General features: G+C 33.3%; 4 protein-coding genes across 10 annotated transcripts in view; 2 read left to right on the forward strand and 2 right to left on the reverse strand.

Moving 5' to 3' along the window:
- LOC148603025 (uncharacterized) overlaps positions 1 to 5,519 on the reverse strand; it is a 63,105-nt gene extending 57,586 nt beyond the window's left edge. The window contains exon 1 of the mRNA XM_088553632.1: positions 5,453 to 5,519. The gene's annotated coding sequence lies outside the window, so the exon portion shown is untranslated. The remainder of the gene's footprint in view (positions 1 to 5,452) is intronic.
- LOC148603026 (synaptosomal-associated protein 47-like) lies at positions 1,401 to 11,821 on the forward strand. 3 transcript variants are annotated; one of them, XM_088553638.1, is made up of 3 exons: positions 1,401 to 1,475; positions 6,637 to 7,629; positions 9,720 to 11,821. In XM_088553638.1, the coding sequence occupies exons 2-3, from the start codon at positions 6,645 to 6,647 to the stop codon at positions 10,016 to 10,018; spliced, it is 1,284 nt and encodes a 427-aa protein (XP_088409764.1). In that variant the 5' UTR covers positions 1,401 to 1,475; positions 6,637 to 6,644; the 3' UTR covers positions 10,019 to 11,821. The 3 variants fall into 3 exon arrangements, with proteins under 3 accessions (XP_088409764.1, XP_088409762.1, XP_088409763.1); XM_088553636.1 differs by lacking the exon at positions 1,401 to 1,475 and adding an exon at positions 5,220 to 5,660; XM_088553637.1 differs by lacking the exon at positions 1,401 to 1,475 and adding an exon at positions 5,556 to 5,623.
- LOC148603027 (uncharacterized) lies at positions 11,327 to 16,635 on the reverse strand. Of its 2 annotated transcripts, XM_088553645.1 has the most exons (5): positions 16,564 to 16,635; positions 15,980 to 16,161; positions 15,197 to 15,275; positions 13,616 to 13,834; positions 11,327 to 13,120 (listed from the first exon to the last, which is right to left on the reverse strand). In XM_088553645.1, the coding sequence occupies exons 2-5, from the start codon at positions 16,100 to 16,102 to the stop codon at positions 12,762 to 12,764; spliced, it is 780 nt and encodes a 259-aa protein (XP_088409771.1). In that variant the 5' UTR covers positions 16,103 to 16,161; positions 16,564 to 16,635; the 3' UTR covers positions 11,327 to 12,761. The 2 variants fall into 2 exon arrangements, with proteins under 2 accessions (XP_088409771.1, XP_088409772.1); XM_088553646.1 differs by lacking the exon at positions 16,564 to 16,635 and having other exon boundaries at positions 15,980 to 16,480.
- Positions 16,612 to 23,377, forward strand: LOC148603028 (uncharacterized). Of its 4 annotated transcripts, none has more exons than XM_088553642.1 (4): positions 16,612 to 17,577; positions 18,347 to 18,478; positions 19,220 to 19,900; positions 22,098 to 23,377. In XM_088553642.1, the coding sequence occupies exons 3-4, from the start codon at positions 19,273 to 19,275 to the stop codon at positions 22,385 to 22,387; spliced, it is 918 nt and encodes a 305-aa protein (XP_088409768.1). In that variant the 5' UTR covers positions 16,612 to 17,577; positions 18,347 to 18,478; positions 19,220 to 19,272; the 3' UTR covers positions 22,388 to 23,377. The 4 variants fall into 4 exon arrangements, with proteins under 4 accessions (XP_088409768.1, XP_088409769.1, XP_088409766.1 ...); XM_088553643.1 differs by having other exon boundaries at positions 18,417 to 18,478; XM_088553640.1 differs by lacking the exon at positions 18,347 to 18,478.
- The last annotated feature ends 1,637 nt before the right edge of the window (positions 23,378 to 25,014 follow it).

The raw sequence follows: 25,014 nt of genomic DNA on the forward strand, positions 1-25,014 counted from the left end.
AATTTAGAAAGCAGTCTTTTAATATACAAGTCTTATTGTACACTTCAGTAGAACTATACATATATGCTTGTTAAATTTTCTATTTAATAATATGAAAAAAATTGTTGGAACTATTCTCCAAGCAAGGTTGGACAACTTTTCTCACAAGTTGGTCCACAAGCACAGGACTACTTGATAGATTAATCAGGCAGTCCTAAAAAAAAATTGTGGTCCTGTCCTTACAACCAATAAAATCTTAACTATTAAGTTAGGTCCAGTCCCTGAACCAATCTGAGCAATATTTGACCGGTCGATGACCCGCTGACTGATTGATCACTGACAGATTCATAACCGATGACCAGTGACTAATCTGATCCCAGTTTTGTTATGTCAAATGACTGATAATTAGTCCATAGAAAATTAAGAATTTCCATTGAAACGAATCCAATATCCAACCATATTCCTTTTACCTTAAATTTAAGATATTAAATCCACATATCGTATTTTGTAAAATATAAAACAAATGTACAATAATAATTAAATGATGTTTAAATCTATTGTATTATGTAAATATGTGTAAACATTCACAAACAAAACAACGGAATCCGTAAAATAAATTGACCACTCTGTGGTCATGTGATACGATCACCAGTTTAATGGGTCAATTTGACAGAACGATGACTGATCAGAAATTACCATGGTAGTCCTCTCTCTCAAATTAGGTAGGCACAGGACTACTGGACCACTATTAGTGTCAAACCTTACCAAGACTTTTTTTCTCAAAAAGATGGCTGCTTTCACCAGACAAAGATTTTTTTAAGTTAATTTAGGAATTTATTTTGATAAAAAAATCAAAACTTAAGTCTTTAACATAATAATTTTGGAAAATCTGCATGACTTTAAAAATGGATGCCATTTGCAAAAAAAGTTTTTAACACAGACTCGAAAAATTCACGTAAAATTTTCATATAAGTTCATTTAAATGTACATGTAAATGCAAATAACATATACATGTATATTCTGTTAAGTTTATTTCATTAAAATATGGCACACTGTCATCAAATCCTGAAAAATCAATACAAGTTTCTCTCTACATGCCTTATCCAGGCATTTGAGAATAAAAACTCATTTCAGAAAAATAAAAGACATGAAAAGTATATTCAAACAACTTAGACACTTATTAAAATATCTATTGATATTGCCTTGTAAATAAAAGAAAAACCTGTGATATCCTTTCGAATGTCAAGATTAAATGATTTGTACAAGTTCTCCCGAGTGCAAGAAAACAGATTTTCAAACTCAAATACTGCTTGATTAATAGCAGTTTATTTAAACTTACAAACATAAATCTTTTGTAATATTATTCATAGTCTTTCAAGTGTTTTTTTCAAGGCAATTTGATACATTTTGAGCATGTACTGTCATGACTGCTGCTAGTGCATGTAACATGTGGAATTTAAATGATATTTGAGCCGATTTTGATGTGTCACCATTATGTAAGAGCTTTCAATGAACTTTCGTTTGATTTATAGATCAGGTTAAGAGGTTGAGAACAAGAATAAGATATATGCATGTACATGTATATGTGCAAATCATTGACATGAAGAATGAAAAAGACTAGCTTCCTCTTAAATATTCACACTATGTACTTTCATGTACAAAAAAAAAAACACGTAAATTGGGGCCAGTGGGTATAAAGACGGTGTTCATATTAAAAAATTATCATATCTATAAGTGGTTTAAGTTCAAGATCACTACATTGTAACTTCTACAATCAACAATACTAAAATTGTAATTTATTCATTTTTTCCTTCCATTTCTACTTTCGATTGATTTGTCATCATTACCTGTCCAGTGTCAAATTAATTTTGCCATTTGGTTTTTTACATGTACAATGTACAAATGTTTCATGTACATGTACATTAGTATTTTAAAAAATATGTTTATGACATGATAAAACACAGATTTTTTTTTACTCTCAATAAATGGAAGGTTGATCAGGATAAATAGCTTCGAAGAAATTGAAATGCAAAAGAAGGAAAATATATGTGTATACAAGTACATGTGTAACTACATCATTAAAAAAAATATCTTCACAATCTCCCATCTAAACTAATAACTGAATATTCATAATCTCCTAATTTTAGTTTTGCAGTGTATCACATTTACAAAAGATACAAGTCCATTGTACATGTTTTACAAGTATATTCAGTGTCTTAGCTAGGACAAAATGGAGGGGTGCCACACCCCTCTGCCCCTTAGTGCCTATTTAAAATTATCTGAATGGCCCTTTAAGATTTCCACTCTTGTTATATGGTGCATATGGTCCATTCTCCCAGTTTTCAGTGGAGTCCGAGTTGCTCATTTGGTTTTGTTACTTTGTATGTAAGATTTTAGTTACTTTATGTTCTTTGTTGTGTATGTCTGTTGTCCCTGAATTGCATTCTTTTGATTACCGATATAACCTTGGTTCCCTTGATTGCTCTTTCAAGTCCTAGCTAGAACACTGTACATGTAGAAGTAACATGCATCAATAAAACAATAAAACGATGCAAGTCTTTGTGGCCACACCATCACATCAGCAAGTGTCATTTTGTCCACAGTATTTATTATTTCAACAATTATAAGCGAGCCAATTTGTCTGAAGTTTGATCATACTAACAATTGAGAAACTTTTGTCACAGCAAACCTCTACATCAGGATCTGCTGAAGAGTAATCAAGGGAACCAAGGTTATAGAAGCTTTAGAAATAGTCCAAAATGATACATAGATAAAATATTTCAAAGATAACTATGCCATTAAATCAGAACTGCTCAAATAAAGCTACTTCTGGTTGAAAAGATAGTGATAAAACTCTGAAATCGATGCTGCACCTGGAACTGTTTGTCCAAGATAAATTTTCAAAAATTTGGAATGTCCCTTCACCAGCTGTCACTGATCAACCTTAATCAAACTCAGCAAAAGTGGTCGATGACGAATTCTACATTTGTACTTGGTTTGAAAGGAAACCCAGTACTTTTTGCTTTGCTCGCACTCAAGACTAATGCCTTCCTCATATTACAAATAAATTTATTTAAGAAAGTATGGTAATTTTGGTAGTCATGATCCAAAAATGTATTTCTTTACAACCATTGTAAAAATTTTAGTAGCACACACCAAATATAAGGGGTCATTGAAAAGTGGGCCCTGCTGATAAATTTCAAACCATTCTTCAAGGTGGGAGAAAAAATACACATTTAAAACAAATGCTTTTAATGTATGTGAAAATTAATATTATTTTAACTGTTAAATAGGTGAAAATAAAAACTTTGACCTGAAAAAATCTTCTAACCCCACGCCCAACTATCAAATTGTCATCCCCTAATGCACATTTAATTTCCAAAAATTGTTTCCTGTTTGCTTTTATATAAGTTTGGTAACATATTTACCATTTTATATTTGCTCAAATTGATGCATATAGCCATATGGATACATAAATGTACATGTACATGTATTAATATTTAAGGCCAAAAAAAATGTCTGTTTAGGGTTACATTCCTCCCAAAAATAGGGTAGGTTGGTCGTCATTTTCATTTTATTTTTTTTTTCATTTTACTTTTTCTCGACTAAAGTTGAGCCTGTATTTGTAAAATAGCATCATGTTTTAGTCATGAAAGTGTATGGTTTTATATGTTAGTAGAAAGTTCAATTTTTAACATACATACCTATTAATCATGTCTTTTATTACAATACACTTATTTTTTGTAGGAATTTTGAACAAAATATAAGTACACTGTATTTACGTTTGGAATTACGTGATGTAAATAAGTCTCCTATTCAAACGCTTTTGTGACCGGGTTTTTAACATACCTTTGGTTTTACCAGAAATGATCCATATTATACCGGAAATTGGCAGAAATTACCAATTTTTTCAATTTTGGAGAAAAAATGTATTAGGGTCAGGAGAAAAAATTAGGGTTGGTCGGGAAACCCGAAACATATTTTTTTTTAGCCTAATATATTTTACTTTTTTAAGATTGGGCAAAATTTTAATGGTAAAACAGATTGCACCCACCTCCACTTTTATAAGATTGTGCAATCTTTCCAGAAGAAACCAAGGACAGTTACATTCTTGCATCAGCTTGTGAGTGAGTGAGTAACAAGTACAAGTATCCAGCCAACAGATGGAAACTTACAAGAAAGTACAAGGCTGCTTGTCATCTCTTCGAGACTAGTATGATGACATCAACACCAGAGACTTTCTCTGAGCTGTTGGGAATTTGTATTCCCATCAGCGCTTTATCCAGATTACATTGTATATAGAGTCAGATTAGGACTGTGTTTTGCGATTTATTCTCTTCATAGAAATGAGTGTCAAAGATTGTTATTTGGTGTTTTCATTATGATGAATAATATGCATGTACAATAAAATCTTTTTTTTTTATTTCTGACCTAATTACATAAACAATGTATCTGTACTCTAATAACATTTAACTTTACCACGAAAAAAAAACATGTTTACCATGATTTGTATTTAACAAATGAAGGGTAATACATTGTATTATTAAATGAGGAAGGTGTAGTTGAATACATGTATGTATTAGATTATAGAAATCTTGATGATTCTTGACACTTTTGCTAAGAAGGCATAATGTATTACTTAAAGTGTTCTTACCTCAGAGAAAGACTTATTATGGCATATGGGTAACAAAAAAGACCATATAATTAATGCATTTTAGTGAAGAAGAGTTTGCTCTGAATGAAAAGTTTCACATCTTCCTGTCAAACTTAAATTATGCTCTCAGTGCTTCTAAGGCTATCATGTATTTCACACTGAATACCATTGTGAGGACTTTGACCTTAAAGAATTAACCAGAATACTACTTGTTCACAAATGTTAGGAGAATGGATATGGTGAATATCTCAGAGACAACAACCAGGATGAAAAATGTCAGCTCAAGGCCACATATGGGTCTTCAATGAACCATGAGGTATATGATTAAATTGAATAAATATTTGACTATGGTTTAGATCCATTATGGTGGAACAGTACTGTGGACAGAAGGTTTTAAAGCTGACATATCAAGAAAGTCGATCAAATATGAATTTTACACTAAATTACAGCCAATACAGAGGAAATAATTTGTAATGAAGTAAGAATATGTCACTATGTGTAAAACATTTGAGAATATGAACATGACAGTTTGTTGCATGAAATGGAACTGTCATTTCTTCCTAAAAGAGAACAAGGCTTCGGCAAAAGTCTTGGATAAAACGATAAATCTCTGAATTTCAAAGTAGACAACAACCAAATGTTGAAAAAGACTATTCGGTTGTAAAAGTTGTACATCTTTACAGGTAAATGTCATTCCATTTATAGATCAGAAGTCAAAACCTTGCGTGTAGTCACGAAGTTTTGGGCCTTGAGAACAATTCTAACATAATCATTAATAAAGTTTCATTCATTAAAGGGATTAATTAATGATAAACATACCCATCATGTAAACGTGTTACCGCTTGATGATACTAAGCAACATACCGCTGTCAACATCCAATCAAAAATGCTCTTTTATGAGTCATTTGACCAATCACTAATCGGCCTAAAACAAAATTTGTTTCCGTTAGGGGAGAGAACTCCAGTGTATCTCCGAAAGCGAAAGTGAAAGTAGGTAACAACAACAGACAAACAACAAACAAAGCGAGTTAGTGTTTCCATTATTTATATGACTGTCACTCCATTAACAAACAAAAGTAATGAATGAAATCTACATAATACTAAAATGACATGAAATAAAGCACTTGGTATATAATTGAATTACAGACTTTTAATTATCATACATAAATTATTGAAATACAATCAATCTTATTCAGCTATTTTTACTACCTGAAAGTGATGTGCTCCATAAAGAACATAAGTTTATACTCCCAATTAGCCAAGGAGCTGCTTGGTCCACCCAAATTTAAGTCTGATGTTTCCCATGTTATGTTGTGATGTTGTGAAATCACAAGATTTAGAGAAACTTCAAATGTATTGTTATTTCAAGCAGTTCACATTATGACATATAGGAGAGTTTTTCGTGATGCCATCATTTACCTGTGATTTGGTTTTGGTTGCCAAAAAATCCATTGATTGGCATGGGCATCAACTTTAAAATCATCATAACTTTTTTTCATATTTAAAGATAATTTAAAAATTCATTTGGTAACCATAAATTGCAAATGAAACTTTCTTTCCATGGAATTTTTAAAGAAATACTCAGTAAAGAGATGTAAAATTTTAATAATAATTTTATATAGAAATAGAGGTTGACATATAAATATCATTACACATTTATTTTTTTTAAGTAAAAGAGTTATAAATTCACATACAAAATATGAATTATTTTAACTTAATGAAACATTTTACAGTAGATACATCTGTAGTGACACAGGTTATCAATAATAATTTATAATTAGACCATGAGAATGAATGCAAGGATCAACAAAATTTTAATTTGCTTAAAATTTTGTCTTTATTCTATTTGAAATCCCCTTAGAAAATTCCTTTACCCAAAATTACTGTAATTTTTTTTTCAACAAGTCTTTAGGGCTTCCTATGTAGTAAGTTAATATACTGTAATGTCAGGCCTGGACTCATCGATTAAGTATTTACTGTTCCTTATTTTTTCAATTTTCAAGAGACTGAGATGGATCCTGGAGAAGTAACTGTAAAGTCATGGCCAGCTTCATTCTATGACAATGAATCAAGAAGGTGGAAATATGGAGTACTATATGTGACATCTCAATTCCTAGAGTTCATTGGGGATTCTGACCTCACTGGGACTCCATATAGAAATAGTATGGCTCACAGTGATATAAATGATATAAAGAAATCTTTGACTGGACTTATTTACAGAGCCATTGTAATCACATCCAAGGATAAAACAAAATGGTGGTTGTCTTCTCTGGAGGATATTTCATCAACTTACAATGTTCTGCAATACTTCCAAAGACATAATCTTTTAACTGTACAAAAAAATGGGAAACAGGCCATGAACAGTGGTGTTGCTGGAACAACTGAAATGGGACGGAAGTTGTTGCACAGTGTCCATGATTCTCAGAATACCTTAAACAATGCTGCCAACTTGTTGCAACAGCAAGGAACACAGATTGATTCTTCAATGGCAACAATGCTTGATATCCATAATGACCTTGACATTGCCGACAGTGTAGTCACTGGCCTTGAGAGCTGGTTGGGGAAGTGGAAAATCCCTCACCAGTATAAAAAAGAGAGTTTGGAAATCATTCAACAAACAGATTTGCCCACAGAACTTGATTATGAAATTCTATATACAAAGTTAGAAGTGGGCAAAATGTCGTATCAGTTATTGGGTATTTTGAGGATTTGTGTCGATGGGTTGTTTATTTTAACTGATAAACAGAAGGTAGTTCATAATTTTAAATGGCGGGATGTTTCACAAGTGAAGGTTTTGTCACTTTGTGAAATGACAGTGACTCGATATTACATTGGAAAGCCTGATCTAACTTATGCTGTGGTTTGTACCAATCTGTTGCCTGTTTTAAGATTCCTTGACAACACACTGAAAAGTAAAGTTGATTATGTTGAGGATGTACTTAAAGATGAAAGAAGTTTGCAGAAGCAAATTGTGAAAAAGAATCCAGGACAAAAAGGTAATTCATATTCAACTTCCCTTCTCTGAAAAAAAATGTTGCCAAATGTATGCAAAGGGATATAACTCAAAAATTTTACCTATTAAAAATTTAAATCTGAGAGGTATTGCAATCTTTGTAATATCTATTCAAATGTAGTTTTTCAACACTGCCCAGATATTTGCCAAGAAATTAATATGATAATCCAAATGTTATCAAGTTTAATAAACTCTTGATTTATTCATACTTACTGGTATTGCCAATTTTGCCAAATTGTTGTTAAAGAGTAATCAAGGGAACCAAGATTCTAGCTGAAATCTAAAGAATGTAATCCAGGAACAAAGACCAGACATGAAAAACTTACATACACAACAAAGAACATAAAATAATTAAAATAATACATACAATGTAACAAAAGCAAATGAGCAACTTGGACCCCATTAAAAACTGGGAGAATGGACCATGTGCACCGGTAGGGTAAACGTCCTCTGCTTTTCTAGGTACACCTGCCAAGTTGCTAAAAACAGTCAAATCCAGGGTAGAGGAAAGAGGAAAGGCAAACTATGACACGTTGAACAAATTAGTTTTCAAGGCGCAGATGGATACACCATAACGATCCATGAGTTCATGACAACCATAAAACTTCTGTAGTGATGACTCCAATCTTGTAGCAACATAACCCTGTTCCAGAAGCCTAATTGTAAAAAGTCTAGCGTGATACAAAAAGACTGCGTAGTTACGGTAAACAAAGTCTATAAAAAATTAACCATTTTGTACTTCCTATCATCATGAATTATATATATATGTCTCAATACTGAATTTAAATGTCCATTTCTTAGTTGCAGAATTAATATATTCAAATTTTGGTTTATTTTTTATTTGTTAAAAAATTGTACTAATTGACATACTGCATGTCTTCAGGACCTGACCTTAGAAAAAACCTAACTTTAAAAACAAAAACCAAAATCACAATGGCTTTTCATAAAGAAAATTATTGTTGAAACTTATTGTCAACACTTAGCAATGAAATAATTTTAGCTTTTATTTCAAATTTTTCAAATTACTCTTTCTTCTCAAGATTTTAAATATAAATGATCAATAGAATATGTCTTCTACTTTATGATTGTTTGGTCATTAATATGATTTAAGGCTTCACTTTTGAGGGATGGAGCTACACTACTGTCAACACAAATTTTAATTTCTCCACTCTCCACAGTGGAGATATTTTGAGTGGAGTTACAGTGTCTCCACTCTCCACAGTGGAGTAATCATTTCAAAAATTGTCTGTAATTAACTTCTCCTGTTTTTATGCAAAGATATATTTAATGGTTATTATGTACATGTAGTTTAATAACATTTCTGTAAAGGACATGGAAAAATATTGAAAACTATTAAAATTGGGGAATTTTATCTTGGTTTTTACTTCTGTGGAGTGTCAGTGGAGGACATAGTGACTCCACAGTGAAGAGTGGAGAAATTAAAATTTTGATTGACAGCAGTGTATTTTGTACTCTCAAAAAGACTTATTGATAATGCACTGCCATGTTGCTATATGAGTTACTATAATTTTTTGTAATGTTATGTTTGAGTTTATAGTCTCTTTTTATATTTGCCTGACCTTTATCAATTTCAGGTTATCTAGTAACCCATACGTGTTAATGTTAACTCTTTCGATTCTTGCAGGAGACTCTTGCAAAACAGACCATTCTCCCACAATTAATCAGTCTCTCAGCCGGAGGCACATTTTAAACTTCCATTTTTGTGGACGTCTACTGCAAGACCTCCCGCGATTGTATTTTTTATTTTAACAGGTGCCATATTTGTTGTTATTTTACACATATACGATGGGTCACATGTGCACTAGGTTAATTTAACACTTACTGTAACCATAACTTACGAGCATAGTGAGGCAGAAAATGATTAGGTGTTAAAGTTTTGGAAAGTATTGATTTATGCCCAAATCAATACATTTTTGCCCATGTTAGGGCAGGGCAAATATCCTCTCAATTCTCCCCTCTGAATTAACCACTGCTTATGGATGTAATTTTGCTAATTTATAAAGTTGTTTGAATATTAAATGCAAGGTTTACTTACAACTATGTTTATTTTAGGAGAACTTCTGACAAAGGATGCCATGAATTTTGCTAAGGATGAACTAAGTGGACCCATTGTGACTGGTAACCATGATGCTGGAAACTTCAGTGGACTAGTTCAAGTTAAAAAAAAGATAGTAAGTGATGAAGAAGTGGAAGAAATCAGTCAGACATTACAAAATATAAAATCTGTTGCCATAGCAACACAACAGGAACTAGATGTTCAATCAGACAATATTGATAATCTTACTGGAACTGTGGATCGGGCAAATCAGAGAGTGAATGAACACATCAAAAGAATTAAAACTTTGACATAATGATTGACCAGGTACGATAAGAAAAGAAAAGGTTTAGCATGTTTAATGATACTTGAAGTGTATTTTCTATCATATTTAAGGATCATGGAATAATTTTGGAGATTGGACAGGGATTTTCCATGCACTTTTCTATTCCAAGATTTTCTCTCAATTTCATCAATCCCGTAACCATTGCCAACCCTTCCCACCCCCAACTGTCCTCTTCTATTTTTGGTAATCAAGATATGATCAGATTGACCTCTATACTAATCTACAAAAAGAATTGCCTGCAAGCTGAAATGATGAAGGTTTTACCAGAAAAGTGCTTCTTAGGCTGTGATATAGTATTTATAAAAATAATTATGTTTACACATCATGGGAAACCTATACATTTGTAGATGGTTATGGAAGCATATTTGTTTGTGGTTTTTGACAATGAACTTTTATATGTAATGTATGAGATATTGGTGTTTTATTTGTGATGTTTATGTATTATATGCCCATCTTTTAAAGACATACTACAATAATAAAGTAACACGGTTTCTGATTGGATCAAAAATTTGGTTTATTATCTCATAGACCAAATTTTATAATGACTGTGATGTCATCAAACTTTTTTTAATGATTTACTCGTTGAATTTAGATACTTAAATTAAATTTGGAGGAATGACTGTTATATTCTTTCAGTCTATTTGAAATAACCTCAATGCCCATGGTGCACACTTTAAAATAAAATGCTACCAGGTATTTGAGGTTAATTCTTCATAAAATATAACAGCCATTCCTTAAGTATACTCCTGTTTGTAAACATTTTGTAAGATAAATCAAAAACAATGATTTTTTAAATTTTTTCTTAAGGATGTTTTTCATATTCACAGTTTTGTCCCTTTTTATGTATGGGACTTTATTAACACCAAATAAAGGGAGATGTAAATCATGTGCTTTTTACATTTTTTTTTATTTCTTATATGTTTTTTGAAAAATATAATCATTGTGTAAATTCTATTTAAGCGTGGATGTTAACCTTTGAAAATTCTTAACATTTCTGAGCTTTCATTTTATGATTCTCACTTAAACAGTCAAACTTAAATGATAAAAAAACTGTTTTGATGATGTAAGAATCAAATAAAAGCTTTTGTAAAGGGGAGATAATTTGTTTAACTTATATGTAACATACTTGTTTTTTTTTTTTTAATTCAAGTCAAAAGCCCAAAGGGCATTATATATTTAAAGGAAAAGAACTGTGCATAACTGTGTAAGGGATAGATCTGAAAATTCATAAAAGAAGGTACATGTAGGTGTTCTAATCCAGAAAGTTACAAGAGGGGATTGTTCTTTTTTGTTAATTTTTTTATTACAGTGGGGTAGTTCTACTCCTGGGAACTCTCCAACTAGATCCATCATTGTTGTACTTAAAATAGAAAGCCACAATGGAAAACAACACAGTTAGCATACATACTGTCAAATTGGATGAACTTAAAAAAAACACTGTGTCTTAATCATATATGAAATAGAGACTACAATGTATCATCTCAATCATATTTATGTTCGTAACCAATAGACACTGAATGAAATAAGAATTTTAAATGATCCAATTATGCCCATTTAAAGCTTGAAATTTCATTTTTACCATTTTCCAACAAGTTTCTCTGGAAAAGTTCATTTATATCTTTTTTCCCCAAGAAAACTTACATGGATTATCTCCCCTGGACAAAAAAAAAACTTGTATTTGTGGGAATCAATTAAGTTTTTTATGTATTGTAATTTCATTTATGAGGGATTTAAACATCAATGTATCAATAAATTGCATTACATATGTTTGCATTTTTAGTTGAATTTCATTTGTCTAGGCCCCAGAGCCTCAAAAGTAAAAACAAAAACAAACATGGTAACTCTAATCAAAGTCTGTTAAGAATTTTAAGTAATTTTCAAGTTTTGTAGCACTGGGGCCTATGAATGCAAGTAGAAAAACATATACCAAACCTGTAAAAAAAAAAAACAGTCACAACAATTACCCTTCTAGTCTCATCAGACAGAACTAGCCAATTTAGCACATAGCTTTCCATTTCAATGTGAATAGTTTATATTTTATATTATATCAGTATCAGTTTGCTATTTCAAATTTGATTCATCAAAAAATTGTAAGATGCATCAAGAGTAAAATGTACAATCTAGACCTGCATTTTAAAAGACAAATCTGTAACCATGAATTTTTTTTAACATTTCGAACTGAAGATTGGTTAAAAAAAGACTGTGGATCTTAGTGTGTGTGTGTGTGTGTGTGTGTGTGTGTGTGTCCACGATGTTTTTATTATTTTAGGTTTATAGGGATAATGTGTATAATGTAACTGATAAAAACAAATGCAATTTTTAACACCATCCGGTGTTTTTTTACGTTGTATAACCTTTACAATTTACAAAAGAGGCATGTGCAGTGGTGTAACGGTATGGACGCAGCCGAATATTTCACTTACGCTAACCCTACCGACGCACCTATAAATAGTCTAAAGCTCTCAGCTCAAAGGGGACTGTTTAACGTGTATGAGTAGTTTCTTTCTGTTAGTTACGTTATTGGTTGTTTCTGACAGTCCCATTTTTGCTATGTCTTTGTTTTTCTCGATTCCGATATGAAGTGGCAAAAATGGAGAAGTTTATTAAGTATATACAAATGTGTTTAATTTTTTGTTTTGTTATTCGTGCGTGTTTTATTATTTTCTACTTTTTAGTTGTTAAATAACTTGCTCAATATTCTTATTATATGTATTTATTGCTCGTATCCGTTGCTATACTCATAATACACAGTCCCTTCTGGTTCGCTGGGAATATATTCCCAGTCAGGGTTTTCATACGCTACCGCCACTGGCGCAGTCTCTTGATAGACAAGCTGTGCTGCTTCTGTGCTAGGCTGGTACGTATGAGAGTATGCGCATTGTACTTGTTCCGCTAACTTAGCATAACACTCCATAGTCTGCTTGTTTGCTTCTTTGAGTCTTTCTAGCTTTGCTTTTCCTAGCTTCAGTTGCGATAAGAGAATCTCGGTCTCAAGAGCTAGATTTGTTGCTTTGCATTGCACGTTAGACAAGAGCTTTGTTTTGCTGTCCTCTTCAGATTCCATGGCTTCCCCTATTCGATGAAAAAAATGGAAATATTACTTTTTGTTTCACACGTGCACGTAAAAAGTGAAAGATTTGACAAGAATGTCCTACATACATGTAAGTGCCTGTAATAAAAATCTTGAAGCCAAATTTTCCTTCTTAATTGATTGATTGTTGGTTTTATGTCCTATGTAGTTATAGATGTCATGCATTTCAGGATGGAAACGTTTCCAACAGTTCCTGCTTTCTACTTGAAAAACCCACTGGATCGGATTTTAACTGCGCCAGCTCACAGAAGCAACATCCCGCAGTTAAGGCATGTTATCCGACCAGTACATATTACTCTGCACCCCCCTCCCACCCAATAACTCCGAAAAAATTAGCAAGTCTGTACTCGAAGGAGAAGCAGTAACCACCAATTTGTATACATGTCTTTGATGTGACTCGATCGGGGATCGAGCCCACGATCTCCCGTACTTATATTGTACAAGCTACCACGTGTCCACCGATATGCACTACTTACGCTTTTTCTTGAATCTTCTAATCATTTCTTCCTTCCTCTTTTTCTCTGATTCTAAATAATTACGAAGTGAGGATTGCAGCTGGTAGAACTCTTGTTCGGCTGTTTCGTGAGCCTGTTTCCATTGCAGGGAAGTCTGGCTTAATTTGCTGTTCTGCATAAGACGATTTCTTTCTTCTTCGTGTAGTTTTGTTTTTTCTACTTTCTCCGATTTTTCAGACGCTGTAATGAAGATGCAAATGACAGGCGCTGTCAAGGAATGTTTTGGAAAACAGTGTCATAAAAAGAGGGTTCTAGGCTACTATTTTCTCATTTTGCCCTTTTTTATACGAAATTAACAAACTTCCAACAATTAGGTGGCTATTTACCGCCTTAACCATCTTACACCTGTATCCGGCACTGAATGAAAAACGTGGCGTATTTGGTATTTCTGAATCGATTTTTTATCCTTGTTGGGTTGCTTTTAAGCGAATACTCGTATCTTCAAGAGGCACCTTAGCTCATTAAAACTACCGGTAGTTACCCCACTAATACCACTTTCTGGTATCCTGGTCGTCAAGTAAATTTATTTATAAATGGCAATTACGTATACTGTATACGGATTTTCCTGCGGGTTAGAAATTCCTTTTTTTTTTACCGCATATATAACAAAACTTAAAATCACTGCAAACTTCGGTACTAAGTTTAAATGTTTTTGATTTTGTCATACCGCCCACTGTGCTAAATGTATGGCACGCGAAATTAACTAAAACCCCGTTATCTACAGGATAACACTGTTATCTGTGGGCTAACAGACCGTTTTCTATGGGTTAACTGACTGTTACTCACAACATAACCTGTGATCGATAATTAAATTCCGCTATCTGGGTAAGCAACCCGCTAACCCATATATAACGGTGTTATCCCATAGATAACGGGGTTTTGGTTAATTTTGCGTGCCATATATTTGTCATTGTCTCTTTTTGGGTCCCTTATCAGAAAATAAAGGTTTAATTTTGATTTGATTATATATTCCCCCACTTTGTGCAACAGTGTATATTGATCTTGGTGTCCGTCCGTCCGATATTTTTACGTAAGTTTTAGGTATTCCTTATCGTGGAACTCGATTTCAGACTGAGCCGACATCTAATCTCTGTTAGACGATTTGGTTTATATTTTGACTGTATGGTTACTTGGGGCAGGGCGCGGGATACCCTTTAGTTAGCTTCGATCTCATGCAGTTTTATTTTGCGTTTTGTTAAAAGAAAGGCATACCGAAAGGGCAGAATCGAGATGCATACCTTGCCTTGCAGGTGCGCCTGTTTTTCATGATTAGTGTCGTTGGCGGAGCCGGGGGAACACCCCTCTTTTGATGGACAGTTTTGTTGTGTTTTTTGTTGTAACACAGTTGTTGTTATTGTTTTTTGGTTTGTTTGTTGTTTTTTTTTTTTTTTTTTTTTTTTGGGGGGGGGGGGGAAAATTTTGATCAAAATGAGCAAATAATAGCCTCCCATTCACATTTCTGTATATACACACCTTGAGTCAAAATGTAATGGGAGATTTTTTAGACGGTGATTTGAACTTTTTAAAGATTATCGTACTCACTTGACCTGAATATTGCAATGCAGAAATGGAAACTCAACTCAATCAAAACAAACGTAAGAAATCGACTAGGGATGTCAACCTGGAAAAAATATGAAAACGCATTTGATACGTGTTATTATACATGTATAATGTATGAATACGTTTACTTCACATTCTATCAGTAACTCGGTAGCTATAGGAGTATCAAGAAAAGACAGAGGACGCTTACCTACACAGGCAAATATTTTTCACGTGAGATTCATGTTAATCGAGCTTCACATGAAATTCGAGTGAAATTCACATGAAATTAACATGATTTTCATGTGAAATTCGCTAAACACGAATTTCATGTGAACATTCCGTATGAATTTCACGTGAAGGCTCCATTCACCTGAAATTCACGTGAACTCTGTCACTTAGTTTATTTGCTCATTTCAGGTGAAAATCATGTGAAATAATTTTGCCTGTGTAACCAGTGCACCTTGTCAATACTCTTATTTTTTGTGGAATCCGAATTGCTCATTTGCGCGTGTCATTTTTGTTACTTCATGTTCTTTGTTGTATGTGTCTATTTTCCCTGTCTAGTTTTATCCGTTGAATACATCTTGTGTTTTATGCTGGGACTTTGATTTCCTTAATTACTATTTAAAATATAGTGTGACATGGAAAAAATGTTTTTGTTTTGTTTTGGTCGTTTTTATTTTGTGTTCATTTTGTTTCGGTTGTCTGTCCAGGTTGAACCTTTAAGTGTACTTGAATAGTTAAAAATATGACACTGTATCTTACACGGAATTTATTTCTTACCTCTTCACTGAAACCCTGCTGTAGGCAACGAGTAACAACTTGCAGTATGAAGTAAGGCACTCCAATAATAAAATACAGGATACCAGTAAAGAATCCGTAGGCAATACCAGTTAAAATTGCCATATCTGATGTTACATGTACATTACTGCAATTCTGTGTTCCAATAGTATTTTACAGCGGATCTATTATAGAATCTTATTTTCAAAAACATGACTTACTACTACAAATTGTTACTTGTTAAAAAAAGGGAGGTAACTCCTCATAAAACAAACTACATGCACTATATTAGTACAATTTGACAATAAATGTGAAATATTGTGACTATACGGTATGAAACTTAAAAGTAAAGCAGTAAAAATGTCAATTGCACTTTTTTAAAGCAAATTTAGAATTGTACACATTCTCAGATTATGAGTTAACCCTAAATCTTTCCATTAAACAAATTCTTTCTCGATAATATCTTATTACTTAATTAAAATTTAGCAAATGAAAGAATGCAGCTCATATACTGGTGAGATCATAATAAAACTAATCTAGGAATCAGCCATTCTGTATGTCTGAAAGTAATGTTATGACTCGCCTACCTCCTATGGACGTCCATTGCAGTTTTCTCATGCAGCTATGGTGACAAAAGCGACGTCCGGTTGACGTCAAAATATACCTTTTGTGACATCGACGTCAATTGTTTTGTGCACCACAATTCTGAAAACAGAGTAGTATTTTCGTTTCGCAAACTTTACTCAAATTACCCCTAGGACTGCTTATGACATTGGCCTGTAACCCAGATTCCGACTAGCTACATTTTTTCTTTGATAGCTTTAAGAAAAATTCTTTTTAGGATTGTTGTTTTTAACTTTTTTCGGTAAGTTTTTGTTAAAAAATGTTTTATAGATATATAAAGATGGACATCGCAATGCTTGAAAAAAAATACATTTTTATCTTTTCAGCCGAAGATCCTCGTACGTGTTTGATCAGCTATACGCTTTGTTTCATTTAGATGCTGCCGTATTTTCTCTGTGAAGAGCTGTTTTATATTTATATATAAAAAAACTGTTGACGAGATTCTGCGCGTATTTTCATATTTGATCTAGTGAATAGGTTTACTTTTAAGGATAGCTCTGCTTTAAATCCTGACAGAAGCTTATGATTAGTGATTTATGCATTTCTTAATCCCAAAGATCATCATTCAGAAGGCCAAATAGAAACTGTATCGCAAAATAAAGTTGGTCATTGAAGATATAACACTTAAAGTTTGGTTGCGTTCTACGTGGAAATTTTACTCCAGAATTTGTACACAATAACCAGTCAAAAATTATTTCACACTCTATGGCAAACCCAAGGAAATTAACACAAGAAGAGTTGCTTTCAGGACGTAACACATTTGTTAGAACAGTTTCATTGATTATTTTGAGATATGTTGAATCACCCCTGCCTGATTTTTAGACAGAATCATATTTAACAGGCACAATTAAGCAAATAAGCAACGGCTGCATCAAAGCAGTGACAGCATTTAAAGTCCTCAGTTTTGGGGAAGCCAGTTCGAAAAAATATAGACGTTACGATGTTAATGAACGAATGGATTTTGTTTTTAACTATTGGTAAGTTTACTTATGTTTGTTTTAAACAGTAACTGTTGTGTATAATTATTTTTTACCGTTAATGAATTACCATAGCTCCATTGATATCTGTCCTCACAACTTCTAAACCTCGATAATCAAACTTTACAGATAGTTGTTCCTTTTTATATTCAGAGTATTTTAAAATTTTATGTACTTTTTTATTGTATAATGCTAGCCACTGGCGGATCTAGATAATTCTGAAAGGGAGTGGATCAGAGGGGTTAAAAAGGTGGTCCATGTTATTATTTGCTCAGTTTTGCGATCATTTTGACCGCAATTAGTAAAATTCCCATCAGAGAACAGTATTGACTTCTAAAACTTTAATAATTAATCCGAATAACAAAGAAGTTCCTTTTATATTCAAAATATTTTAAAATTTCCTATATTTTTTTACTGTTGCGTAATGCTAACCAGTGGTGAATCCAGAAATTTTGAAAATGCGTGTAGTCCAGCGGGTTTCCAGAACAATGAGGTTCAATGTTCTTATTTGCTCATTTTTTGCCAAACTTTTGCACGAAATGAATAAAATTTTCAACAAAAAGGGGGATCCGACCCCAAGAAACCCTTGATTAGCCACTGCCAATATCTAATTCAACTAACTATGAAATCAGGCGCCCAGATGGTTATTTTGATGTTAATTAGTCAATTTGACGGTAAAAAAACTGCCAAACAAATTGCCCAACAAATTAGCTGGGATATTCCCCTTATTAAGATTGGTAAAATAAATCGTGTTTCTTCTGTTGCACAGAGGTCCATAGGCTAGGAGGGAGCATCATGCACCACTATCCCCACTCATCAACTTCATGATGACTTTTCAGGTACATGTACCGGTCTTAACACCTCTAATTTAAGAATCAATTTGTCGATCGCCTAGAAAATTGTAAGTATTACAGCCACATCTAAAAGGTCTCAGTATAAAACAATGCACTCATCCAGAGCATGCTAACACTGTATATCTCATATTTTTGGTATTTATATTGAGAAGAGGTTTTTCTTGGTTTCATGTTGTATAACATTGAATTATCTACCGATTGATACCATTTGTCGCCTTTGCGTCGTGCAATTTAAAGGACTTTTTACGGAAAAAATCGAAAATCACATTTTTAGCAATTTTTGATAAATTCTGACTATGACAATCGCCACAAGTCATCAAAAATAACATCAGAAGTATTAATTCTGATACTACAGAAAATAAGAAATTAGCCATTTCCTACGTATACTGAAGCATGAATAACGTGGGAGTTTTGGCATGGAAAAATATGTCAATTTCAGCGATTTTTCCGAGGGGCATGAATACACATATTGCATATAACTAAGTAACCAAAAGTGTTATCGCAACTTTTTGTGGTACCATTAGAAAGCTTAAAAATGGGGCTGACTACTGATACCTATTATGTGAATATTTCCCTTTCTGCAGAAAGAAGACTGAAGAATGATTAAACTAACAAAAAAAATGATGAGTGGGGTTGCACGTGGTGGGTGTTATCTCAGCCCACGCACTACTGAAAATTATTTCCTCAAACAATTTTGAAACTCGCTCTCTCCCCAATTAAGGTATCACGATTTAACATATTGCCGCTAGAGATTCATATATTTAGTTGAATCATTTTAATCATTTTAGCAACAACATTGGGAAACGTATCCGGAACAAGTTTGGAAACACTAGTATGGCCAATGAACAATAAAACTTTTACAGTGGAAATTCAAAATATTTCTATTGTCAGGTCCGTTCCTTGTGGCATGGAGTTTACTTCCGGTCCACCAGGTTACCCGGAAGCAGGTGCTGCTAATTTCGATGGCGTAAAATTTATTGATCAAAAAGTAAATTTTGCGCCTCGGACTGTTGACTACTCATTATCGGGATTGTTCCGCATGAGTAATTTAGATGGCACACTATTACACTACAGTGATGATGCGGGAATTTTTCAAATAATGTTATGGGTTAAAAATGGCACGCTTTACATGGAAAGGCATTCAGCAACTATCATGATACACACATACTTCCCCGGAGTAGTCGACTCCCACATTTGGTATTTCGTATCGGTCGGTGTTGACTACGGTGGTGGGAAACTGATCATCCAACTGATACAGACGGGAACTGGCACGGCGGTTGAACTGACGCGTGAAATCGAAAAGGATATAGAATTCACAATGCCGGGAACGCTACGAATAGGAGGAATGCAGGATTCTAGTCAACCAAATCTAGAAGGAAGCGCTACATGTGTTGCGTTTTATTTTGGAGAACGTCAACCAACTGAAAGCGTTGCGAAAGAGCAATGTATAGCATACACGGCTGGTGCGTGTAAGTTTTTTTTTTTTTTTAATTAAGATCTTGACGTTAATACAATATGTATTTAGAATTAATCAGAATGTAACAATACCTAGACTCAACTATATTTCTGTCCAATTATGTCTTACGGTAAACAGGAAGAAGATAAGTGAGGAATCAGGAAACGGGACACGAAACAAGTAATATACCAAATACTCTCCATTAAGCTGAGATAATCTGTTACATAAAAGTGTAACGGACGGACACACATACATTTGTACAAGTTGATTGCAATATATTCCCACGCACGTAAATGAAGTTCTACATACACATAATTCAAATTGATTTGTAACAAGCTTATCGATTGGTTGGTTCTCTGTAAGCAATCCAGAAATTATTCTGTATAACATGGCTTGGCACTATGACGTCATTAACGACGATCGAGTCAGCACTCCATGATTCAAATAATACCAAACAATTTGACGTTTTTTTATTTCGAATCGATCATAGATATTTGGGCTGTCATTTATTTAAACATGACAGTCTTATTCAACTAAAGCCAATAATAGCCAGTCTTGGCTTTCAGACCTTTTAATTAGTAGAGAAGAAGAAAGGGGCATTTTACTACTTTACCAGCATATTTCCTCAGAATGTGTTTTTGAGTGTATTTTACTTTTTTTCACAGGCAGATAAAAAATTAAAAGGATGGACTGTATTCAAGTTGGTTTTATTTTATTATGCTCCCCAAATAAGTTGGTGTCATATTGTTTTTGTTTTGACATTTACAATTCTTCTTTGTAGCCAAGTCCGCTCAGCTCCCTTGAAACAAACCAAACTTGGCACAAAAATGGGTCACCCTTTGGAGGTGTGCATGCACATATTAATGCTTCAATCGTGGCCGCCATTTTGAAACTACCACCGTTTAAAGTAAAAAAAATCATAAAAAATAGGGAAAAATCATAGCGACTTGAATAATAGTTCACTTCAGGGGCTTTCGGTCAGCCATATTGAAAAAAAAAAAAAAAACACGGCGCCATTTCAAGATGGCAACCGGTTGAAAATTCACAAAATGAAAAAATCGAAAAAAAATATTGAGCCGTATAAACTGATATTTGGAATTCCTGAGACAATGAAAACGTTTGAGGAACATGGGTGTTTGTGTCCAACACTATTAAAACTGTAGTTGATATATGGAGATACAAATAGGAAATAATGTGCCTTCACAAGAGACGATATATGGCATGGGAACCAAGAAAGTAGACATAGCGGGCCTAATACATCAATAAAAACCTTCTTCATTCGATTAAAATGATTAGATTAACACGAATGGAAGTTTTCTGAGACATAATAGTATTGAGCGCAATGATACTTTTTAGTATCCAATTTCAGTATTAATTTGATAAATATTGGAGAAAGACTGTAATTTCCTGAAAAGAACTTGGTCTGTATAATTGAAACAAAGACTCATTATTATGAATAGCAGAAAGACGCTAACCCTCGCCTCTTCAAATGCAAAAGAGTTTTGTCAAAAAAGGATGTTTAAAATAGTAAATCCCGTGTGTTCATGGATTTAATCTCGTTTTCCAATTCCAATTTATAATCATGACATTTGCTAATTAAGTTATTAGTTGAACTTCCTGGGTGCTTTCTTGGTCTTAAAGTTTGGATTACATTTTTAGTGAAATTTCCGGTCTAAACAGGAACCACGGATCACAATTTATGTGAAATGTACCACCTTCAAGTTTATCACCCAGACTTTACATAATATTTCGAAACTGGAATATATTATTCCGCCCAACGTTCTAAATAAAGAAAAGAACATTCCGACAATTTTTTCTGTCACTAGAGAGTAAACAATAGTATGCACCTATATTTGTGGACCGGCTTGATTAATTTCGGCTTCCCATCTATAAAGCAAAATGTGTTCAAATGGTGGATCTAGAACTTCATTAAACATTGATTCCGGTCCAGAGATTTTGGAGGGGTGTTCGAGGCTATCATTTGGTCATTATATCCAACATATTACATAATTACCAAAATGGCTCCAACCCCCGGAATATCACTTATGCCTGGATTAATGCCATCCTCCCTTTTCGACAAAAAATATATATCCCCCTCCAATATATTTTTAGTTATGAGTCTGAGTGACATGGCTATTTATATTTTAGTTTTTTCATATTCTGAATATTTGAAAATAATAACTTACAAATCTGATATCTTCTCTCTTTAGATCTCCAAAGTCTTTGTACCACCAACGCCGGAGAAAGAACACAGAATCAAGCTGGAATTTTCAAGATGACGGAGGGAGTCAATATGAACAGTCTAACACAGATTGCATCTTTTCCGCGATGTTCGGAAGTTCAGTGTGCTTTTAGTTGCATGACAGATAGAAGCTGTTGGTACTACACAATCCTGAAGTTTAACCCTGTTTGTGGGCGATGTTTACTGTTCGGAGGAACAGTTTCTTTACTAGGGGTTTCTGGAGACTCACATGCCAATTTATTCCGATTGAACGGTTAAAAGGTCGAAATATTTATTTATGCCGGGTAAAACAAAAACTTGGAAGGTTAATTTGGATGTCATTGAGCTGAAACTTTCACATAACGATCAATGTTTTATGAAATGTTTCAAAGTTAAAATATTCACTCTCAATATATATTTATATTATACGTCATACAAAAATCACGATATATAACACTCTCGTATTCAGTATAATATTACACATACTGCCTGTAGTAGAGGGTGTTACGCATCGTATCATACTCTGTAAATACATCACCCTCGACTTCGTCTCGTGTAATACTACAGCGTAACACCTTCTACTACAGGCAGTATGTGTATAATATATTATATACGTATACATTGTATACACTGTAAACGTATTAATTTGTTTGGTTGCTAATTTTGCGGATTTTATCAAGTGAACATATTAGCCATTAGAGGTAATACTCATACTGATACCCTTAAATCAAGCTAAAATGTCAGTGTTCTCTTAATTTTAGAACAATAAGGCAATTAAACAAAATATACGATGACCTTTTTGGATATTGATTTGCACTTTCTCGGTGTACTCTATCTATTAGATGGATCGAAACGCACACTTAATAAAAAGGGCAACTAGGCCATATAAATTTCAGCTAGAACACATTAAGCTTTGAAACCATAGAAGAAAAAATACGATAGCTTAGATTTCACGGTTGATTTACGAAGACCATGTTTTTGTATAAGGTAATAAAGATCTGTGTAAAAAGTGGGCAGGCATCACGTCTTTCGCAGAACTTGTTATTGGTAATGTGCGCTCATCAGTATTTCCTCAGAAATGAATTTCTCCGCCAAGTTCCCAGCATATTGGAAATGGATTGACGACCGATGGATAAAGTGTCGAAACAATTTATCCGAGTGGCGTGAGGCTGTTGTTCTATATCTCATTGAAATTCAAGTTCAGCGTATCGGGCTAGTACATGGAAGTCGACGAGAACAGTGTCTGATCGTCTGTCCACCATATAGAATAATTGCGTAAAACTCTTTCAGTGACATTGATACACTATATAAAGCATAGTTACGATGTTGAAATAAAAACTTCCAGGCATAATTAAAATTTCTATAAAATCTACCACAATAATAAATGTCTATATATATAAACATTCTCGCCATTTTGGTGATCAGAGTCTAAAAGAGTTTTCTTGGCAGTGTTGAGGGTACTTATATTATAATGTTATTAAATGGACGTTCCCATATTAATCCTGTATAAAGTCTAAGTACAGTCGTATTGGGTTGAAGTCACCCGTATTGGCCCGAAGCGCAGCCGAGGTCCAATACAGGTGATCAAAACCAAAAATGACTGCACGAGGAGCTTTTACAAGATTGATATGAAAATAACCACGAATAACACCATAGTATCACCTGCCTTTTCCTTGCATGGACTTGTCGCGTTAAATCGAGATATACCAAGAGGACATTTATACTGTTACTTTGAACTGGTGAGTTAACTTTGACTTTTGATAATGGCATGGCAGTACAACGTACTTTTTTTAATATTCATTTTCGTTTTTAATGTTTAAGTTGAAAACCTTGTTGTAAATTCTGGTCAATTCAGTGAACAAGACTTCCAAATAAATGAACACAGTCAAGTTTCGGAAAAACTTGCTTTTAATTTCCTCAATAAATATGCATCAATGTGGGGTCTATACCGTCTAGGATTAAGTTAACTTTTTATTTGAATAATGCGCAAATAAATGTATAATGAAATTTGTCTAAAACGAACCCAAGTAGGCTATTAAGTACAAGTCCACATAAAATTCAGATACTGCCAATGGTAAAATGATTCAGGGTGTAGAAACCCCACCAAACACACGATGCTTCTTCAGTCTACATATGCTAGTATATGTTCACATAACGATAATTTTTTTCGGTATTCAGATCTTCACTTTTGAGAAAATCAACCAGATCAAACAAAATCAAGAACGATAACTCTTGCAAAGTGCCAATTTGATGTACAATCTATATAATTTTTTTTATCTCAAAAGTGAAACAACCAAATGAAAAAAAAAATAAGACTATAGTTATGTAATCAGTAACTGTTTCTGAACAAGAAATAAAACTGAATTTGGTGGGTTTTTGACATGCATGAATCACATCCTGTCTGATTTTTTCTGAAGACTGCTACTTAATTGATTCGGTTTGAACGGTATCTTCTGGCTATTCCAACATTTTAAAATTTCATATTCTGGCTATTCCAACTTGGAAATAATAGATGTATTTTACAATATAAAGTGTTGTTATAATAATCAACCTCTAATTAGATTTATAGGTAAAGTTGAAAAAATATTTCAATTTTATGTTGGCATTAAAAGTAGATTTCTGATTATATTGAAGATGTTAATCATAATGGTGATAATTGTACCTGTTTAGAAGATACAAACATTTTTGGTGAAATGTTTTTTTATTTAGATTAAGTATTTAAATTTAATTTTTAAAGGTTGAAATTCGTTTAAAACAGATAATCAATGATATCCCCAAACAATTTTGATTACATTTGTATTAATATCAAATTCACTAACGTGATACCCCTCTCCACTTCATCATTTGATAACATGCACCTTTCGACGTCCATTTTGATTTGGAAGAGGGTATACAAAAGGAACATT

Source organism: Perna viridis, chromosome 11, assembly GCF_037379345.1.
Source record: "Perna viridis isolate PV_CMFRI_1.1 ecotype Kerala chromosome 11, ASM3737934v1, whole genome shotgun sequence".
NCBI lineage: Eukaryota > Metazoa > Mollusca > Bivalvia > Mytilida > Mytilidae > Perna > Perna viridis.

Bases quoted from the DNA above. Each gene is read 5' to 3' on its own strand.
- LOC148603027 (XM_088553645.1), bottom strand. From the start codon at position 16,102: ATGGCAATTTTAACTGGTATTGCCTACGGATTCTTTACTGGTATCCTG. The intron at 13,835-15,196 runs GTGAGTACGATA...TCTTCATTACAG, and splicing joins CATTGCAATATTCAGGTCAA to CGTCTGAAAAATCGGAGAAA. The intron at 13,121-13,615 runs GTAAGTAGTGCA...TTCATCGAATAG, and splicing joins TAGAAGATTCAAGAAAAAGC to GGGAAGCCATGGAATCTGAA.
- LOC148603028 (XM_088553640.1), top strand. From the start codon at position 17,541: ATGTTAATGAACGAATGGATTTTGTTTTTAACTATTG. The intron at 17,578-19,219 runs GTAAGTTTACTT...TAATCATTTTAG, and splicing joins GATTTTGTTTTTAACTATTG to CAACAACATTGGGAAACGTA. The intron at 19,901-22,097 runs GTAAGTTTTTTT...TTCTCTCTTTAG, and splicing joins AGCATACACGGCTGGTGCGT to ATCTCCAAAGTCTTTGTACC.
- LOC148603026 (XM_088553638.1), top strand. From the start codon at position 6,645: ATGGATCCTGGAGAAGTAACTGTAAAGTCATGGCCAGCTTCATTCTAT. The intron at 7,630-9,719 runs GTAATTCATATT...TGTTTATTTTAG, and splicing joins AAAGAATCCAGGACAAAAAG to GAGAACTTCTGACAAAGGAT.